This window comes from Crocodylus porosus, unplaced genomic scaffold (genome assembly GCF_001723895.1).
Source record: "Crocodylus porosus isolate Cpor-Errol unplaced genomic scaffold, CroPor_comp1, whole genome shotgun sequence".
NCBI lineage: Eukaryota > Metazoa > Chordata > Crocodylia > Crocodylidae > Crocodylus > Crocodylus porosus.
In genome coordinates this window covers 174,352,866-174,373,467 of record NW_017728906.1, presented here as the reverse complement: position 1 = coordinate 174,373,467, position 20,602 = coordinate 174,352,866, and the positions used below count along the sequence as shown (strand labels likewise).

General features: G+C 42.8%; 1 protein-coding gene across 5 annotated transcripts in view; it reads right to left on the bottom strand.

Moving 5' to 3' along the window:
* The window catches only part of CUNH11orf65 (chromosome unknown C11orf65 homolog), a 46,396-nt gene extending 35,970 nt beyond the window's left edge, over window positions 1–10,426 (bottom strand). For all 5 annotated transcript variants that reach the window (XM_019530232.1, XM_019530234.1, XM_019530231.1 and 2 more), the window contains exons 1-4: window positions 10,333–10,426; window positions 6,659–6,775; window positions 3,600–3,692; window positions 1,217–1,270 (exon numbers count right to left, since the gene is read on the bottom strand). In XM_019530232.1, coding sequence (XP_019385777.1) covers window positions 1,217–1,270; window positions 3,600–3,692; window positions 6,659–6,760 — 249 coding nt within the window. In that variant the 5' untranslated portion in view covers window positions 6,761–6,775; window positions 10,333–10,426. The remainder of the gene's footprint in view (window positions 1–1,216; window positions 1,271–3,599; window positions 3,693–6,658; window positions 6,776–10,332) is intronic.
* Window positions 10,427–20,602: the final 10,176 nt, after the last annotated feature.

Below are 20,602 nucleotides of genomic sequence, written 5' to 3'. Positions count from 1 at the left end.
GAGAGTTCCCCAGCCTGTAGATATGCTGCTGGTTCTTCCTCCCCAGGTGCATCACCTTGCACTTGTCAGTGTTGAATCCCATCCTATTCTCAACCGCCCACCCCTGTAACCTGTCTAGGTCCGATTGCAGCCTATTCCTCCCTTCTAGCATGCCCACATCTCCCCACATCTTAGTGTCATCAGCATATTTGAACAGGGTGCTTTTTACCTCCTCATCCAAGTCACTGATGAAGATGTTGAATAGTGCAAGCCCGAGGACCGAGGACCAAGCCCTGTGGAACCCCACTGCCCACATCCCTCCAGGTTGAAAATGACCCATCCACCACCACTCTCTGGGTGGCCCTCCAGCCAGTATGCGACCCACTTGATTGTGTGGGTGTCAACACCATAGTCCCCCAGTTTTTTAATGAGAACGGGGTGAGAGACAGTGTCAAAGGCCTTTCAAAAGTCCAGAAAAACTATGTCCACTGCTACCCCTGTATCTAAGGATTTGGTGACCTGGTCGTAGAAGGCCATCAGGTTGGTCTGACAGGACCTGCCCTTAATGAACCTGTGTTGGTTGCCCCTAAGCATAACCTCCCCTGCTTGGGAGGACATGTGCCAGGATAATTCTCTCAAAAAGCTTACCCTGGATTGAGGTAAGACTAACTGGCCTATAGTTTCCCAGGTCCTCCTTCCTCCCTTTTTTGAAGATGGGAACCATGTTGGCTGTCTTCCAGTCCTCTGGCACCACACCAGAGCACCACGAGTGCTTGTAAAGCCGTGCCAGGGGTCCCACAATAACCTCAGCTACTTCCCTTAGCACTCTAGGGTGGAGATCATCCAGACCAGCTGATTTAAATACATCCAGTCCCTCCAGAAGTTCCCTGACTAGATCCTCTCTGACCCATGTTGAAATCAGTGGAGAAACTGTCTTAACTTCAATGACACCAGGATTGCACCTCCAATTCTCAGGTGCAGATAGCCTGCAAATCCCTCTGAAGTCAACAGGATCTGCATAGCAGCACAGAAGATTTAGCTCACCTATTTAAATATGGGTGCTTACATATGGATTTAGGCTCCTTATTTAAGCCACCCTTGTTAGCAAAGGTTGATTCTGCTAGTTTCGTCAAATGTTTTTAATTTACATTAAGTTAACATATAAACACATGTGGTATTGATTCACTCTGTGTAGAAAGAATACTGGTGTTTTAACATTCCTTCAAACGATACTTACACCGCCCAGTCTGAATCTGATATATGCACCTGCTGCAGCATCTAGGAATTCTGCCTGGAAAAAAAGAAAGATTTAATCTACAGTGCTTCCAGAGCACTGAGAAATCAAGACAAAATGATGCAGTGTGAAGTTACATACTTTGTCTATTTGTATTTAGATTCATCTCAGACATTTATCTTCTATACAGTATTAAGACAGTACACAACACAAACAGGTTGATATTTTACTCATAGAAGTGCCCTATTTGCTGGATGAAAATCTTTCATTAATAAATTTATATTAAAAAGGAAATTAAAAAGACAAAATTATGGGCTTCATTTTACTCTCTATTGCACTGTGGTGATCTCACAGTGTCACTTTAAGAATGGCATATACAGGCAAACCTATATAGGTGGAGAGAACAGACACATGGTTGAAGTCTTCTGTCTATAACAAGAATGTCCAACTTAGTGGCCAGGAGCTGTATACCATGGGAGACACCAGCATGGGAGATGCCCTCCTCTCAATTCCCCGGCTGTCAACTCCCCCAGCGGGTGGATTCCTTCCCCAAGCCCGCCAACAGCTACACTGCATGCACAGGCAGGCAGCCCCTCATCACTGCACTGCATGCATGTGTGCAAGCAGGCAGTCACCTGCTGACAAACACACACCTCCTTGGCTGCAGGTTCCCCAGCTGCACTGTACTGTGGGCTCCTCTGGAAGTGGAGGTTGTGCTATGCTGCCCTGCCCTGCCCCCTGGAAAGAGAAGGGAAGGCAGTGGTGTACAGTGGGTCTCCAGCACCCAGGGGCCAATGCTTATGTCTACACACCCCCATCAGCTGCCGATAGCTCACTGGGGCTGTGGGAGGTCCACTACCAGTTGACTGCTGAGCAGGGGGAAAAAGTGGGGTGTATTTATGATGTCTACTTTTGACTAGTTTTTACTTTGTTTTCTTGTTTGGTTGTTCTTTGGGACGAAGCTTGGGTTTTCCCTCGCTTCTGTTCTTTGTGTAGTAATTCTTTCAAAAAGGAGTTAGATATTTATATGAATGAGAACACTCAGAGTTGCAATAAAAATCACAGAATCATAGAAAATTAGGCTTGGAAGGGACCTCAGGAGGTCATCTACTCCAACCCCCTGCTCAAAGCAGAACCATCCCCAATTAGATCATCCCAGCCAAGGCTTTGTCTAGCCAGGTCTTAAAAACCTCTAAGGATGGAGAGTCCACAACCTCTCTGGGTAACCTGTTCCAATGTTTTTCTACCCTCCTAGTGAGAAAGTTTTTCCTAATATCTAAGCTAAACTTCCTTTGCTGCAACTTCAGGCCATCGTTCCTTGTTCTGCCATCTGCCACTACTAAGAACAGTCTGGGTCCATCCTCTTTGGAACCACCCTTCAGGTACCTGAAGGTGGCTATTAAATCCCCTCTCAGTCGTCTAATCTCCAGACTAAATAAATGCAGTTCCCTCAGTCTCTCCTCATAAGCTGTGTGCCTCACCCTCCTAACCATTTTCATTGTCTTCCACTGGACTCTCCAATTTGTCCACATCCTTTCTGTAGTGGGCAGCCCAAAACTGGACACAGTACTCCAGAAGTGGCCTCACCAGAGCTGAACAGAGGGGAATAATCACTTCCCTTTATCTACTGGCAATGCTCCTACCACTGCAGCCCAATATGCCATTACCTTTCTTGGCAACAAAGGCACACTCTTGGCTCATATTCAGCTTATTGTCCACTGTAACCCCTAGGTCCTTTTCTGCAGACCTGCTGCCCAGTCAGTCAGTCCCCAGCCTGTACCGGTTCATAGGATTGTTCTGTCCTAAGTTCAGGACTTTGGACTTATTGAACCTCATGTGATTTCTTTTGTCCAATCCTCCAATATGTCTAGGTCACTCTGGGCAAGCCTCCACATTTAATAATTCACTGTAGTTACCATGCGTCTAATACTTAAATAACCAAGTACTAAATTAATAAAGAGTAACTCACACTACTGCACAGTAGCTCCTGCACATGGTTTTTTTGTCATGCTGACTATGCAGTAGCCTAATACTACTGTGCAGTAGTGTATTAGCACAGTTATTGCCTAGCATGCTACTGCACAGTGTTATCAGGCTATTGCACAGTTAGTATCTCATGCAGATGCACCCTCTGAATCCTACCCTTACCCTCCATAGTATCTATTGCTTCCCCCAGCTTGGTGGCATCTGCAAACTTGCTGAGGATGTATTCCACCCCATCTTCCAGCTCATTGGTGAAGATACTGAACAAAACCGTCTCCAGTCAGTATCCCAAATACTAACATATATCCCAAATAAGACAGACAATTATAAAACAATATTTCAAACTACATCTATAATTTACATAATGTGTTGGTGAAAATACATCAAGAAATAGAACTCTTACCTCTAGAGGGTCAATGTATTTCATCAAAAGACGAGGTTCCCCTACCATTTTAAAACTGATAAGTCCTTTGTAGTATTGAAAAATATGGGTATCCTGTCGAAAAGTATAAATATGATCAAGAAAAGTTGTCATTGTTTCGCCTCCCCCTCCAATCTGAAACACAGACATGATGATTTTTGGAGTTTCCCATACCCAGACTCACAAAATTTAGGACTATGTGGGACAAATCCTTTACATCAGCAGTGCCCAGTCTTCTGGCCCCGTGAATCAGATGAGTGCTGCAGGGTTGGTCCACAGGCTGGATTCCATGTAGAGTTGGTCCATGAGCTGGATTCCACGTGTTCAGACCTAGCCCTGGAGCAACCCCATGCCCACAGGATCCAAGCCTGCGTACCCGGATCTGGCAACAGAGTGACCCAGCACATGCCAAATCTGACCCTGTGTGCGCCAGAGCAACCCTGGATACACTAGATCTGGCCATGTGCATGCCATATCAGACACTGCATGCACTGGAGCAAACCTGTGTATGAATCAGTATGGCTACAGAGCAACACTGCACACTGACCCTGCGTATAGGACTGTGTCATCCAGCCCATGGGGCTCTCCATGGAGACATTGTCTCAGTGCATTAAATCTTTCCCTGTCATACTCAACCCAATCCTGAAAAGTGAAGCCAGTGGTGTTATAATAATGCTGAGGCAAATTTATATAAACAAAATTATGCATGTATATTTAGAGAGGAAAAAGACTTTAAATCATGTATTTTTGCACTCTCATTGTATCCATTTTGTCTTTACACACATGTTCACCAATCTACTGCTTATTAAAAACTGAGGCAAACTACAAATTGAATTGGACAAATTCTTGGATGAAAGGGGCATCAGTAGCTGTTGAGCACGGGAGTTAGGGATACAGCCTTCAAATCAGAACTTCCTATACCTTAAATGATGGAGGCTGCAAACAAGAGAAGAATGGTGGGAAAACCTTGGTCACACCCAGTTCACTCTTCCTTTCAGCATCCAGTGTGGTACTCTGTGACACAGGATACTGGGCAAGATGGACCTATGGTCTGACTCAGTAAATGGCAATTCTTATGTTTTTAGGAAGACAGGTAAGTATGATTCTACGTATGATTTTAAATCTAAGTATGATTTAAAAATTAATTGGTATTTTGCCTCAATTTTTAATAAGCAGTATATTGATGAACATGTGGGTAATGACAAGATGGATACAATGAAAATGAGGCCTACAAGTGGAAATAATAACAACTAAGGTAGAAGCAAAAATCAAAGAGCTTAATTCACTCAAGTGGGAGTGGTATTATCAATACAGAGGAGAATGGGTATACCAAACAGAAATAACTAGATGATCTCAGAGAATAATAGAAATGGGATGAATCCAGCAGTATAAAATACAAGATTATGCACTTGGGGACTAATAACAAAAATATCACTGGTAAGTCAGGTGTTTATTACTTGGAAATAACTGAGGAAGAGATGGATCATGATGCATCTTGCTGATCACAGGATAACTGTGAGCTGTCAATGTGACACAGCCATGAAATGGCAAATGCAGTCTTACAATGCATTAGGAGAAATGAAAGATGAACTCAAATTAGAACAAATGCACAGAATGCTACTAGAATGACCAGGGGGATAGCATGCCTCATGAGAAAAAACTAGAAGAGTTTGGCTTGTTTAGTTTGCAAAATGATAGCCGAGACGGAAGAGGATTACTGCCTTATTAATACTTTGGGAAGAGTAACATTAGGGAGAGAGAAAAACTATTTAAGTTAAAAGACAATGTTGGCACAAGAACAAATGGATATAAACTAATTGTGAATTTAGGAAGGACATTAAAAGAATAATAAAATTCTACAACAGCGTTCCAGTCAGGCTAGTGAGAACAAAAATCTAGCTTTTTTTCAGATGGAGCTCAATAAAATTATGAACAAGATAATTTGATGCGTCAGTTATGAAAGAAGAGAACTGGAATGATCCAGGAGATTCTTCTGGTCTTTGTGCGTATACACCCCCTTCCCCCCTTAAAATTATAAACAGTCACATTTTTAAACAAGATATTTAAAATCAGTCTTATGCCCCATAGTTCCTACTCAATCAGAATATGAGTTTCTCTTATATCAGGAACTGTTAAGTAGCACCTCTGTGATACACATATCTCCAAGCATTCAGCAAGTAACAACTTACATTTTTTACTGTGTCTCCTCCTCTTTTAATTGGCAGGATTATTACTTAATTTTTTTCTATCTTTTAAATGCTATCTGTGCTCACAATAATCTCTTAAACACTTAATTGTAGTTCACAAACAGCGTCCCAATTCTAATTTTTTGTAGACCACAAACTCCTACAGATTTCACAGGAATTTTGGGTGTGCAAAGAATATGATACTGGGTCTTGTGGTGAAGAAACATGAAATATTAAAGCCAACATCTCATATTCACTTCAACAGCAATTTTCCTGGACTGAATTTAGTTCACTATTTGCAATTTTCCAGGAAGCAACATCAGGTCTTTAACTACAAGTTTCCAGGCCTACTAAAACTTATGCCAAAACAGAACACTCACTACCTACCACACCCTAAATAATTGGAAATTATTTTTTTTCCCCTGTGAGAGCCACAGAATTTTACTTGGTTTTGACTTCTGGTATCTTTTATTGGGCCAACTATGGAGTTGGGATAGAGTTACACAAGCTTTTGAATGCAAGACATTCTTTGTGACCTGATGAAGAATGTCTTGCATTCAAAAGCTTGTCTAACTCTATCCCAGCTACATAGATGGTCCAATAGAAGACATTACTCAAAGAAATCCTTGCCTCTCACATAATTTCTAGACCATCTTGGCTATAATATCACTCTTCCACTACTATAAAATTACTTATCATTTTCAAATGCACTGTATATATGTCTCTGTGTAGAGTTAACTACCTATTAAGTATTAGGATCAGAATCATCCCAATGACTTTCATGCCCGTGTGTGAAGCATTTCCCTAAAGTTATTCCTGCTTCTGGCAGACTTTTCAACATTGTTTAGGACTTACAATATATCTTTTCCAAGATCTCTGAATGATTCTTGCAGCTTCATTCTGTTTTTCTAGGTTTGCATTATTATAGAGATCTATTGCATTGTCCTCTTCATCCATTGGTCTTACAGTTACCTAAAACAATGTGATATGTAAAGGCATTGTTCAAAACTATTCACTTCTTGATTAACTTACTGTTTTCACAATCATTTTCTCTTCTAACCAAGGTAAAGTATGTGTTAAAACCACTTTTCAAAAAATATCTGTCTTATGATCAGAATTCCAACAGGGGAAAAGAATAAGGATAACAATCAATGATCAGAATTCATTAACAAGGCTATTTCTTCCCTAGATCTATAATTTTAAGATAGCAACTAAGAAATAAAATAGTTTTGGGAAGCTGAATAAGTAACTGTGAAATAGAAAGAAAGACTGAGGAACAAGTCCTGTTTTTCAGGTCTTGCACAGTTGCATGCAGATAATTATAGTGTACTCGACTTAGATGCATATTTGATAAGTTTGTAAGCTGCTCAGCTACATAAGACAATGCCAGTCCCAACTTATTGTGTATTGTCTATATTGTAAAAAACTTTTATTTGTAGCTTTGTTAAATGTATAAACCTCTTAAGCCCCATTTCTACTTTGTAACTCAATTGTACTGAGTTTAAGTACACTGAACTGTCAAAGTTTTATGTCATGGTGATGCCATAAACGAAAAATACTTTATTCTCTTCCACATTGACCCTGCACAGTCAAATCCAGCATAGATCTTCCAAGTAATTACCACATAAATTCTGGTTACCATTTTAGAAGACAGGGCAGATTAGCACCATTCTAGGAAACTGAATTTAATTATCTGAATTTGAAAAATGTTCCACTTATTTCAGAGAAGCTCAGCTGCATTCAATGTAAGCTAACTCCTATTTGAGAAGCAGATACATTTCTGAAGGATATACAGTGTTTCTGCTCATTATTATATATAGGTTCTCACAACACTTCTCAAATCTGGTTACGCTTTTTTGAGTTTAGCTCAAGATATCCTGATATACCTCAAGGAAGTTTAGCCAGATTTGAGAGGCGTTGTGAGACCTGGATAACACAAACTGAACCTATACATAACAGTGAGTAAAAGCACTGTGGAGCAAGCGCTCTGAAGATTCTCTCCTGGGGCAATACTGATGCCCCCTCTTCTCAAAGAGGCACACAATATTATACTGTTCTGGGGAACTCTACTGTTTATTGCTCAGCAGCTCTTTGGCATTACAGGCCAGAACAACCAAGCTCTGGTCTGAGGTGGGCTGGTGTTGCAACCTGGCCAACAGTACTTTTCCTCGCCACCACTTCTACCTGTCCCCTGCTGCAGCACAAGCACAGCTCCCAACTGCTTGGTCTTGACACAACTCGGCTGCTCAGCCCCAGTGCAAGCAAAGGCCTCTGCTGCCAGAATCTCTCTGATTCCACCGTAGCTCCACAGGAAAGATCCAGCAGCTCCATGGGCCAGACCCAGACCATGGACCGCATGTTGCCAACCCCTGCATATACTCTATTTGTGGCCCAAAGTATTTTTTCCCATATCTGTCTGATTACACATTTAATATTCTTTTTTTGGTTTTGGAGTATATCAGAACTATCCAGATATTTATACTTCTGGATTGTATTAGTGCAACGTACTTAACCAGAGATGACCCTGGACTGTTAGTTGGCTGGACCAGCTACAGAGAACGCCTGGCTATCCAGGCACTGTACTGACTTCTTATTTCCATGTGGTTTAACAATTTTAACAACAGTAATGAGATTATGCATGTAAAAACATCCCAGGAAAGAAAGAAGGAACAATCCCTCTTCATATAGCACTGAGGAGAGTATTCACAAGAGTAGTATCTATGTAACATAACAAGAATAGAAAGGCTTTTCTGAAGTACAGTAACAATGGTGAAGGATTGGAAGGATTAATTTGAGACAAAAGATAAAACAATTACATACGAGCAACATGATAAGAGAAATAGACATGCGCCAGTATTTATTACAGAGTAAAAGAGAATAATTGATAAGACTAGCACAAGAAATACACTGTTAACCAGAAGTAAAGGTAGGAAACTGAGCAAAGAAAACATTCAAATGGAATATCAGGAATCACAGCCTTTATAAAGCTCTGTTAAACCTAAATTAGGGAAAGCACTTAATAATGGATTGTCAAGGACACGACATGTAAAAGCCGTAAGGGTTTTTTTTCCTCATATCTAATTAACATGAATCTAAGTTTCGATCTAGATCTAGATAACTGCAGTTGCCTCATAAAAAAATACAGCATGCTTTCCATTATCTCTAAAACAATACAAAAACTCAGATACACTAATTTAAAAAAACCCGACAGTATTTCTGCTTCAGCAGAATCACAGACAGCTATTAAACTACTAATGGACCTTTTCTCCTCTTGATGCATGTGCACATTTACCATTAATGTTAATGAGAACTGCACGTACACAATCACCTTCAAAATGATGACACTTGTATAAATCTCATTAAGCAAAATGAAAGGGGCAAAGGAATGAATCGAAAATTTGTTAGGAAAGACAAGAGATCATCGTCCCTTTGTGAAAAGCACTAGAAAATGAAATAGTTGGGAAATGGGTATAACCTACTGGATCCTTCTTGTCTCCAGTTAACTAAAATTCTATGAATAAGCTTTTCTGGCTAATAAAAGTTACCTTGACCACCAGCTGTCATTCCCTACTTTGTGCCTATTTTCTATCTTCTATATTATGACTTAATGTTATGTCTACCATGCTAAAAGGTGCTTGGTATAGTAGGCTAGACTACTCATTCACCAGTAAATTATACTTTAAATTAGGCAGGTCTGACTAGATTTCATAGACATTAGGACTGGAAGGGACCTTGGAAGATCATCGAGTCCAGCCCCATATGGGAATCCATCATTGCGTAAGTGGGGGAAACAGATCACTCTCCTCGCCTCTTCTGCCTTCCTATAATTCTGAGTATCATGAAAGTGATTTTTCTATTTTATTAGCCTGTGTCCAAAGGTTCAAAATTTCTTAAAGTCATGAAAAATGACATCTACAATTCTTGTCAGAGACACCTGATGAAGAACGATTGGACTTGTCTAACTTTTATTCCAGCCATGCAGCTGGTCCAATAAAAAGGTCTGGTGAAGTGAACTGGGGTTCACAAAAGCTTGTGCTCCCCTGGCTTGAAGATATTTAATTTCACCGGAGCCCCTGTAGGTATTTTTTTTAACCGTGCAAAAATGAATATTGCGTCTTGTACAACAGACCCACAAGAGAAATGCTGTCTTATTTGTCAGTCTATAAAGGTGCAGATCTACCCCACCTTCCAATGAAAGTATCACCCCCCTCCAAAAAACCAAACCCTGTCTCTCTTCAGCCACTGTAAACATGCAGGATACAGAAAGCAACACCAGTGCTTAGAAATAAATTCCAGCAAACATTCCCAGGCGCGATGATTACCCTCCCACAGGCCTGGTTTTGGGCTCTTCAGCCTGGCGCGTAGGTCATGTGATGGGCTCATAGCGAAGCGGGGCTAGACGGGACCTCCAGAGGTCATTAATCCAACCTGGGGCAACCTCAGCCCAACCAAACCATCCCCCCCAACACACCCGTGCTCCAAACTCGTGGGAAAACCACCCTGCCCCACACAGGACACGGCAGCCCAACCTGCCACAAGTGAAGCAAGCAGCCAGGTAGGCCAGATGCACCCAGGCGAAGAACCAAACCCCCGACCACTCCGTATCCGACTGCGGACACAGCTCCTTCCTGACCCCGCGCGGGGTCACACGGCCCCGCCCCCCGGCGGTTACCAGCCGCGTCCCGCGCGCTGGGCGGGGCAGCTCCGCGTGCCCGTTCCCATAGCGACCCCGGGGCCGGGCGAGGCGAGGAGGAAGGCGGAGGGGCGGGGCCCGGCGGGAGGTGCTACAGAGACGGCGCCTGGAGCGTGGGCGTGTGGCTGCCACGGCTCCGTTCCCGCGTACCGAGCCCCTCACTTGGCAGTAGCTCCAGGTCCTTCCTATTGCCGGGTTCCTGCTGCGAGCTGAGGAGTACGCTGAGATTTGGGGACCCAGCACCATCCCTAAGAGCCAAGGACGGACACGTTTCCTCGACTGAGAGTCGGGGGTGTAGGGCAGTGCTTTTCAGCCAGGCCCTGCCGCAGTAGCCGGGGGTGCCAGCCTGGAGATCCACTCGGGGAGGCGTGGAAACGGGGGGATTCACAAAATCGACCCAGAGAGGTAGACAGCCAGCTGGGCCCAGGGTCCCCTACCTCGGCATGGACCGAACGGGTGCACGCGACGTGGTGCCGCTGCACCCAAACTCAGCCACAGCAGGGTGAGGTGCCACCTCCAGAGCTTAGTTTCATAGTTGTTAGGGGCTGCAAGGGACCTTACGCATCATTGCGTCCGGCTTGGTCTGCGCCACATGCACCTGGAAGGCAGCAGCTCTGCACCCAGCATAGACTTGTGGGCAGGGCGACCATGGCTCCTGCCCCAGGCCTAGGGGCAGCATATCCTGCTCTGGCCACTGCTCCTGCTGCTCTGGCCAGGGATGGATCTTGCAGCTCCAGAGCAAGCCATGGGTCACAGGAGCTGGGGCCAGGGCCGAGGGCCCCAGCGAATCTTAAGCCACCCTTGCCCAGAGATTTCAAATACGAACCCATGGTGTTAAAAGCATTCTGCCCCGCTGTTCGCTTAAGTTCTTTGCAACAGAAGAATTACTCTGTTCATTTTTCTGTAGTCAAAAATCAAGTGAAAACTAAGCCAATGGGAGCCTTGAGTGTAAAAATGTTGTAGGGAAAGCCAGTCAGGGGTGTAGGGAAAGCCAGTAAGAGTTTGAACTCATGGTATTTCAAGAAGAAGTATGGACTTTCCTCAAATTCTTCACCAGCTGGCAGTGTGGCTCCATTGGCTCTGTAGTTAGGACTCAGCCCATGATCAGCTGTACTTTTGCTTTATTTCCATTAAGAGGCAGGGCCCTTCTATCCTGGATCCCACCAGAGAAAAAGCAGGATGAAAACTCTAAGTTGGATTGATTTGAGTAATGATAAAGTGCGCTTGTTGTTCCACTGGAAAAAATAACGGACATTGCTTTTTGGCGAACGATTACTTTAAATCAGGTCGGGAATATATGTGCAGACTCATTTGGAATATGGATGACAGAGAAGATATGTCCAAGCATGTCTGTGTAAATCTTCACGTTGATCTGCAGATGGCCTGCCACGGACTGCTGATTTGAGATGCAGCCCATAGCAGCAAATAGGTTCCTGTGTAGTAGGTACAATCTGGATAAAAATTTTGCTTATTCCAAACTTTAGATGAAAGGCTGCTGAACCTCTGTAGCTAGCTGCTGTAAATATCGTCAGTGGTTGAAAATCAGACAAATCATAAAGCAGTGTGTTGTGATGTAAGGCAGGGGTGATAAATGGTCAGCACAAACAGCACAGGCTGCCTTGGTGTGTGGCACAGCAGATTGGGGGAGAAGAAAGAAAGCACACAGTGGTAGATAGGGCAGGGAGCAAAAAGCAGAGCAGCAGATGGGTCAGGGGAAGGAAACTGGAATGGCACTTGGAGAAGTGCTAATTTGTGGCATGCCTGCTGGAACTGTTGACCTCCCCTGATGTAGGGGATACTCACTTTGTGCTGCAGGTGAAGGAAAGGGGGTGATGCATTTTAAGTGCTGGAACTACCACAAACAAGAACATGCTCAGAACAAGAAAGGCATTGCAATTGCTTAACCGAGTGATTACCAATTATTTCAGGTAGATGCTTGCTGCCTTTTCTTGTGTAGTGGGCTCCATTCTGTAGTAAAACCCTCCAACCAACTCAGTGGTGGTTTCACAAGCTTCTAAGAGAACTAAGTTAGTCCTCAGTTGCTTGGATGAATCAGGCTAATATAAGGTGCTCAGGAAACAGAAGATAACACACATCCAAACATTTATTTTTAAAATAAATTATTTTCAGACTAGTAGTCAGGGCCAAATTAACACATAGGCAAACTAGGCCCATGCTTAGGGCCTTAAGTGAAGAAGGGGCCCAGTTGTGCTTATTTTACATATTATGCTTATTGAGTGAAAAAAAAAAAATAAATATACAGTATTAAGTAGGGGGCCTACAAGTTTGTTTGCCTAGGGCCCACTAAAGGATTAATTTGGCCCTGCTACTAGCATTATTGGTGGGTTGGGGAGGCATGACTGGAGCAGCAGCTTTGGGTGCTGCCTTTTTAGGGGGCATTGCAAAAATAACTGCGACTGCAGCAGTGGCCCATTGCACCACTGTGATTGGCAGCATGGCAGCCAGTAATGCCCAGGGTGCAGAGCTGTGTTGCTTTACCTGTTTCAGGCATATATATATCTAGGAAGTGAATCAGTTCTGAAGAAGACTAAAACAACAAAATCTCTGTTCATATATTTTGTAGCTCAAAAAGACAGATTAAGTGGAAATAGGTTCAGTACCGAATGCTATAGAAGAATGTGGAAGGAAATTTTGCCTCCCCTTCTCCCTACTTAATTAGAAGATGGACTGAAGTGAAAATTTATACAAATATGGATTCCTCTACTCTTTTTTTAAGTGGGAACATTAGGAATCTCCATGATTGCTCTAATGCCAGTGCTGTGTTTATCTCGCAGTATCTTACAGTGTCTTGTGGTGCATCTGATTGTCACTGACTGAAGCTAAGAAAATAAAGGGAAACTTAGTGGATAAGCTTGTCCATCCCTTGCTGTCTGAGAGGATAATTTCCCTAAGCACAGTACTGTTACGGGAGAGAAACCCTAGTCCACTGAAATCATTCTAAATTTTGTCACTGCCTCAATTGGAGCCAAGATTTCACTCTCTTTTCCCACTTGCCTTTAAATGCAGTATATGTATCTATTTTTGGCATCTATATAATGCCTATCACTGTGGTATGTAAATGAGATCTCCATGTTTTTTAAATTACTTAAGTTAGAAAGTCTACTCTGCAACGTGAAATCCCACTGTTAAAAGATTTTGTTTTCTGATACCCAGACTAATTTTTCCAATGCTTAGTTTTGCTTTTATAACCCATTTTATCTTGTTTGATTAACCTAAATAGTTCCTTTCCTTTCTTTGTTGAGATCTTCAAGTTTTGATGGATGAGGGATCGTTCAGCACTCAGATTCAACCCTCTTTTCAGTGAAGCCAGTGACAGTTTCAACATTTACTTAAGTGGAAGAAAGAAAGAAGACACTTTATTGTTTAGCTTTATTAATCCTTTCTCAAGTCATTCCATGTCTCATCCTGAATGATTTATCTGTTGTGAAATGCTAAACATAAATAAATTACTCTTAAAAGCAATCCTAAACCATATAATTAATGACATGAGAATTAACCTAAAATAGAAAAAAGAAAATTAACAAATGGAGAGATTAGGCAAAGACAGAATATCTCACTAAATGTTTTTGCTTCCTCAGAAAGAGATTCAGAATCCTGGAACAAGGAAACTAGGGCATAAAAGTACACAAAACTGAATGTACCCAAGATTACAGGTGACGTTACTTCTTGGCATGAAAGACCAAAGATTCTGCAGCAACAACGAGCTGTGCAAGTAATACGAATTATATTTCACTGCAAGCCAGAATGTGCTTACTCCCATAGAAAATCAGCTGTTAGGCTGTCAGACATTTTACCGGCTGCAGCCAAAGACTGACAGCCCTCGGAGTGTGCCAGACTAAGATATATTAGACAAAATAAGCCTAGTCAATTCTGTGTTCATTTGAAATGCAAAGATAAACCCAGGTCACATACTACAGATAGAGTTTGAAATGACATATTGTATTTGCACATTTGTATTGTTCTACATTCTTTGGTGCCGAGTACTTAGTTCCCCAGTGAAGGAACAGCTAACTCAGCTGAAGATATAGGGACAGATTCTCTTCTGTTTTGCTTGGCTTCAGGGGCAATTGCAGAGCGCTAGTTATAGTTCTCTGATCTTGACACTGCTGGTCTAGAGATCAGCTCCATCAGGTTAATGCCAAAAGTGAATTTCCCATGTGAAATCAGTTCCTTACTGGGCATTTAAGGCTAGAATCTGGTACTTTTGTTCTGGATTTCAACCAAAACTCTGGCCCAGCAGTCAACAATGGCTCTTCTTCAAGGGATAGGGAGCAGAAAAATTCCCTGGCTCATGGTTCTTTCAAGATCTCAGAGTCCTGGATATGAAGGGGGAGCCCTACCTTTCCTAAAGCCTTCCTTCTCTCTAAGTCTCCTCTGCCTGCAGCTACTTATCAAAATACAAATATTTTTACCGATAACACCACCACACAACTCTTTATGGCAAGTGGGGAGGATAAGCTAAGGTTAAATTTGTTAAGTGGGGACCAAGTAAGAACATGTATTTTTACTCTTAAAGCCTAAGGCAGCAAGATGATGAGTTATTCAAACTTTTACAATTAAAACAAATCTGACTTTATAATTTGGGGGTATATTTTTAGCTAACTTCATTCTTTTTTCGTATGAAAGGAAAGGGGCTTCAGACTAATGTGGACTAATTTTCAAAAGTGTAGAATAGGGGTGTCAAGCTCACCCCAAGACCTGGGACACTGCTGGCCTGCAGAGGCTTCTCCCAAGCTGGATCCACAGGGTCCCCAGCTAGGTAGCAGGGAAGAGCTGTGTTTGGGCAGCAGCGCATGTCTGGGTATATGTGCCAGCACAGGTCCAGGAGTGTGCAGTGCTGTAGAGTCTCATGGACAGCAGTGTAGAGCTGCATTTGGGTGGCAGCATGGGTCTCAGTTACCATCCTTCAAATTCAGGCTGAATAAGAAGCCTAAAATCAGTTTTTCACTTGTCTGTGACCAATGACATTATTTGAATTTTTTTTTTTACCAAATGAATTCATTCACTGGATTGTCTATTGTGATCTCTGTAGCCAGTGTTTTTTTTAATGGCAAACATTGATATTTTGGCCAAAGCCAAAGAGTGCTTCCATTGGTGTATTGGGACCAGAATTTGGCCCATTTACTTTAGCTTTATTTTGCATTTTTTTCCTGCATATCAATGTTAAAAGCAATTCCATTGTGGCAATGGTTCTTAACTTTTTAGACTCAAGACATCCCATCATTGGCCCCAATCAAGAGTGAGCTTTATGGAGGAATCATAAATCTCACTGTATTAAGTGGGAGTTGCAAATGTTCAGTACTTGGACTAGTTAGGAGGCTATTTTAAAAGTAATACATTTCCCAAGTAACTATTTAGTTAGAGGTTTGTTAGAACTTCCCACTACAGTATATATCTCTGATTTTGTCGTAGTATTAATTTAGAAGATGGATGTTTAAGCCATCCTTTGAAAAAATTGTTTTTCATGTTTAAGCCATCTTTTGAAAAATTTCAGTTCACTCATTTTTTTACTACAGAAAAATACTAGAGCAATTCTTCTGTTGCAAAGAACTCAAAGGCCACAATAGATCAGAATGCTTTTACCAGTATAGATTCCTATTTGATATCTCCGGATTTATCTTGTGCATTATATTTGCACACGTAACTATGCTAAGTTGCCCCTGGTTGAGACTCACTAGGTTATGGTGCACAAGAAAAGGTATGCCATCAAGTGCAGAGGACAGCTACATATAGGGTGCATTTACACATGCCATTAGCACAGAGCAATAAACTCAGGCGCATGTTGCATCAGAGTTTATTGCTCCCAGGCACTGTGTTTGAATATGTGACCAAGACCGTGGCACGTTGATCCAGGGTGCAGCAGCCCAAGCTGGCAGGGGGCCCAGGAGGTCAGTCTGTCTGCTCTGTAGCATGTTGAGCTGAATCAGAGGGGCTGGCTGGGGCATGAGGGTGTTCCAGTACAAAACTAGCTGGTAGGCAGCCCCTGCACTGAAGCATCTTTGTGCCCCAGCCAGTCTCATCAGTATCTATAGATTTGTTGCTGCACACTAAAGAACTCCACTGTAGGATAGTACTTGTATTTACAAGTACTAACCTGTGGTAGAGTTAATTAGTCTCCAGCAGCCTAATAGGGCTGCACATGTAGACGTTGAGACTACTGCAGAACTATTTAGGCAGCTCCGCAGCAAACATCTCACATAGATGTGCCCATAGTGACCTATTTAACAAACCTGGTTTAACAGCTATTACAAATGGGAGCGTGTCATCAAGGCAGGGTGTAACTTATTTTATTAAAAGTGCAGCAAATCTATTTAATAAAGAATGTTATCTTCTTGAGGGGTTTGGGAATTACCTTCCATCCTAACCAGAAGAAACTTTTTCATTTAGTATTTTTCGTGAAGAATAAAGACACTGAACTTCTGAAAAGCAGACTTTAACAAACTCAGGGAACTGATGGGCAGGATCCCCTGAGAGGCAATTCTGAGGAGAAAAGGAGTACAGGAGAGCTGGTTGTACTTTAAGGAGGCCCTTTCAAGGGCACAGGAGCAAGCCATTCCAATGTGATCAATAAATGGGAAGTGCAACTGAAGACCAGCCTGGCTAGACAGCAATCTCTTCAATGAGTCAGAACTCAAAAGGGAATCCTACAAAAATGGAAACTTGTTCATAATACTAGGCAAGAGTATAAGATTATTGCATGGGTGTGCCAGGAAAAAAATTAGGAAGGCCAAGGCACAGCTGAAGATACAACTGGCAAGGGTCATAAAAGGTAACAAGAAGGGATTCGACAAATACATGAAGAGGAAAAGCAAAGAAAGTGTAGGTCCTTTCACATTCCGTAAAGGCAATCTAGTTACAGAAGATGCAGAGAAGGCTGAAATATTCAATGCCTTTCTTACTTTAGTCTTTACAAACAGGGGCAGCTGCCAGATGACAATACATTTGTCGGCAAAAATAGAAAGAAAGTCAAACAGCCTAGACTAGTGGTAGAACAAGTTAGGGATTACTTACAGATGCTAGATGCTTTCAAGTTGGCAGGGCACCTTAGGATAGTGCAGGAATTGGTTGAGGAAATTTAAGAGCCATTAGCGAGTCTCTTTGAGAACTTATGAAAATTGGATGAGGTCCCAGATGCTTGGAAAAGGGCAAATATATTGCCTATCTTTAAGAAGGGGAAGAAGGAGGAAATTACAGACCAGTCAACCTGACAATGATACCTGGAAAGATCATGGAACAGATCCTCAAGGAATCCATTGTGAAGCACCTAGAAGAGAACAGTGTGATCAGGAACAGCCAGCAGGGATCCATCAAGAGCAAGTCATGCCTGACCAACTTGATTTTCTTCTGTAAGGTGACAGGCTTTGAGCATGGATAATGATATACCTCAACTTTAGCAAGTATTTTGGGACTGTCTCCCACAACATACTCATTAACTAGTTAAGAAAATACAGACTAGATGAAAGTAGTGTAAGGTGAATATAAAACTGGTTGGATCATCATGTTCAATGAGCAGTCATCAATGGCTCAATGTTTAGCCATTAGCTGGGAGGAGATATCAAGCGGGGGATCCCCAGGGGTTTTCCTTGGGTCTCATATTATTCTATATTTTCATTAAAGATTTGGACAATGGGATTGAGTGCACACTTAGTAAACGTGGAGCAACACTAAATTGGGTGGAGTGGCAGACACTCTGAAGGGTGGGGTTAGGATCTGGAATGATCTGGAGCAACTGGAAAAATGGTCCATAACCAGATAAAATTCAGTAAGGACAAGTGCAAAGTCCTGCACTTGGTGCAGAATGAAATGACTGGCTAGGCTGCAGTACTGCAGAGAAGGACCTGTGGGTTACAGTAGACCATAAGCTGAATATAAACCAACAACAGCAGATGATTCTATTAAGTGGAGTGTCAGTTGCAAGTAAAGGGAAGTGCTTCTTCCACTCAATTCAGCACTGGTGGGGCCTCACTTGGAGTTCTGTGTCTAGTTTTGGGCCCCACGTTTCAAGGAAGATGCAGACAGATTGAAAAGAGTCCAATGGAGAACAGCAAAAATTATAAAGCGTGACTTAGGAGGAAAGTCTGAAAGAACGAGAGTTAACTACATCTATTTAGCCTGAGAAGAGAAGCCTAAGTGGGGGAGATAAATTTGATAATAGTCTTCAAATACAAGGACAGTTATAGAGGAGATGGAGATGGGGTGTGGCTGTAGTGGACAAGACTAGGAGCAATGGCCTTAAATTGCAGCAGAGGGAATTTAGGTTGCAGATTAGGAGAACATTTCTGACTATGAGGGTAATTAAGCAGCAGAACAAAATGCCTAAAGAAGTTGTGGAATCCCCTTCCCTGTATTTTTCCAAGAGCAGGCTGGACAGACCCTTGGCTGGGGTGATCCACCTTGAGCTGGGGGTTGGACTAAATGACCTTGTGAGGTCACTTCTTTTCCTACCTTTCTATGATCCTATGCAGGTACTAAATGACGACAATAGTGTCTACTTGTGGCATATAGAATTGTGCATTGCTGTTTTGAGTGTGATTCTAGCAGCGCTTAGCAATCATAAATCTCACTGTAGTAGGTGGAAGTTGTGAATGTTCAGTACTAGGACTAGTTAGGAGGTTTTTTAAAAGTAATATATTTCCCAAGTAAGTATTAGTTAGAGATTTGTTAGAACTTGCTAGTATGTATCTGTGGTTTTTTCATAGTATTATTTTAGATGAATGTTTAATAAATGTATATTTTTGCAGGGATTGGCAACCTACACCCCATAAGCCAGAGCCAGCCTCTGAAGAGACCGGATCTGGCCCACAGCAAGTCAGGAAATTGGCTGCACTACTCAGCCAGGGCAGCAGAGGCAGAGACCCCAGGTCCCACTGCCTACCACATTCAGTTTATTCCCTTCCCTGCTAATGAGGTAGCAGAAGAGATATCCTCAAGGTCCTATCACTGGCCTACTTCCATTTTCCCTCTGCAGCAACTTTTGATGGTCAGAAAAACGGGTGCAGAGTTGCAGCCCATGGCAGGGGCTCAGTTGGTAGCAGCAGCCTGTGGTGGCAAAAGGTTGCCAACTGCAGCTCAGTTTCATGTACCACATCAGTGGAGCTCAAACTTTTAGCTCCCTAGGCAAGATGTGTGGCATAGGGTGGGGAGTCTCTTCTCCCTTAAGTAGGACTAACTCTATCCAAATCATTGGAGCTAACTAGTATATGTCAAAAGTAAAAGTCTGACCTTGAAGGTCATGAAGATAAGCCTGAGGGTGGTGCTATAACTTTCCTTTAAACTAGAGTTGTCAAACGATTAAAAAATTTGATCATGATTAGTTGTGTGATTAAAAAAAATAGTTGCAATTAATTGCGATTTTAATCACACAGCTAAAAACTATGCAACACTAAATTGGGTGGAGTGGCAGACACTCTGAAGGGTGGGGTTAGGATCTGGAATGATCTGGAGCAACTGGAAAAATGGTCCATAACCAGATAAAATTCAGTAAGGACAAGTGCAAAGTCCTGCACTTGGTGCAGAATGAAATGACTGGCTAGGCTGCAGTACTGCAGAGAAGGACCTGTGGGTTACAGTAGACCATAAGCTGAATATAAACCAACAACAGCAGATGATTCTATTAAGTGGAGTGTCAGTATGCAGAGAAAAACTCAGTTATGGAAAATTATGCAGGTACTTTGTATGGTTGGGGGCTAGGTGTGGGGTGGGTTTGAGGTGTGTGTGCGTGTGTTGGGGGGGATTTGTGAAGGTGTGGGGGGTTGTGAGGGGGTTAGAGCCTGGGGAGGGGGGCTCCCATATACCTTGGCAGGATGTGGGGTACTGTGGGTCAGGAGTAAGGGGCAGCAGCAGTGCTAGGGGGGCTGTGGCTTGGGAGTGAGGGACAGACAGACACACACACATGCACAGATACATGCATGCACAGACCCCCCCCCCAGCAGATACATCTGTGGTGGGGGAGGGAAGGGGCAAGCAGGAGGAGATCAAGGGCCCCATGGTGAGTGTGGGAATGGGACAGAGGCAGGAGCTGGGTAGAATGGGATGCCAGGGCTGGGGTGGGGTGTGGGACAGAGCTGCAGCTCGTCCAGAGGTGC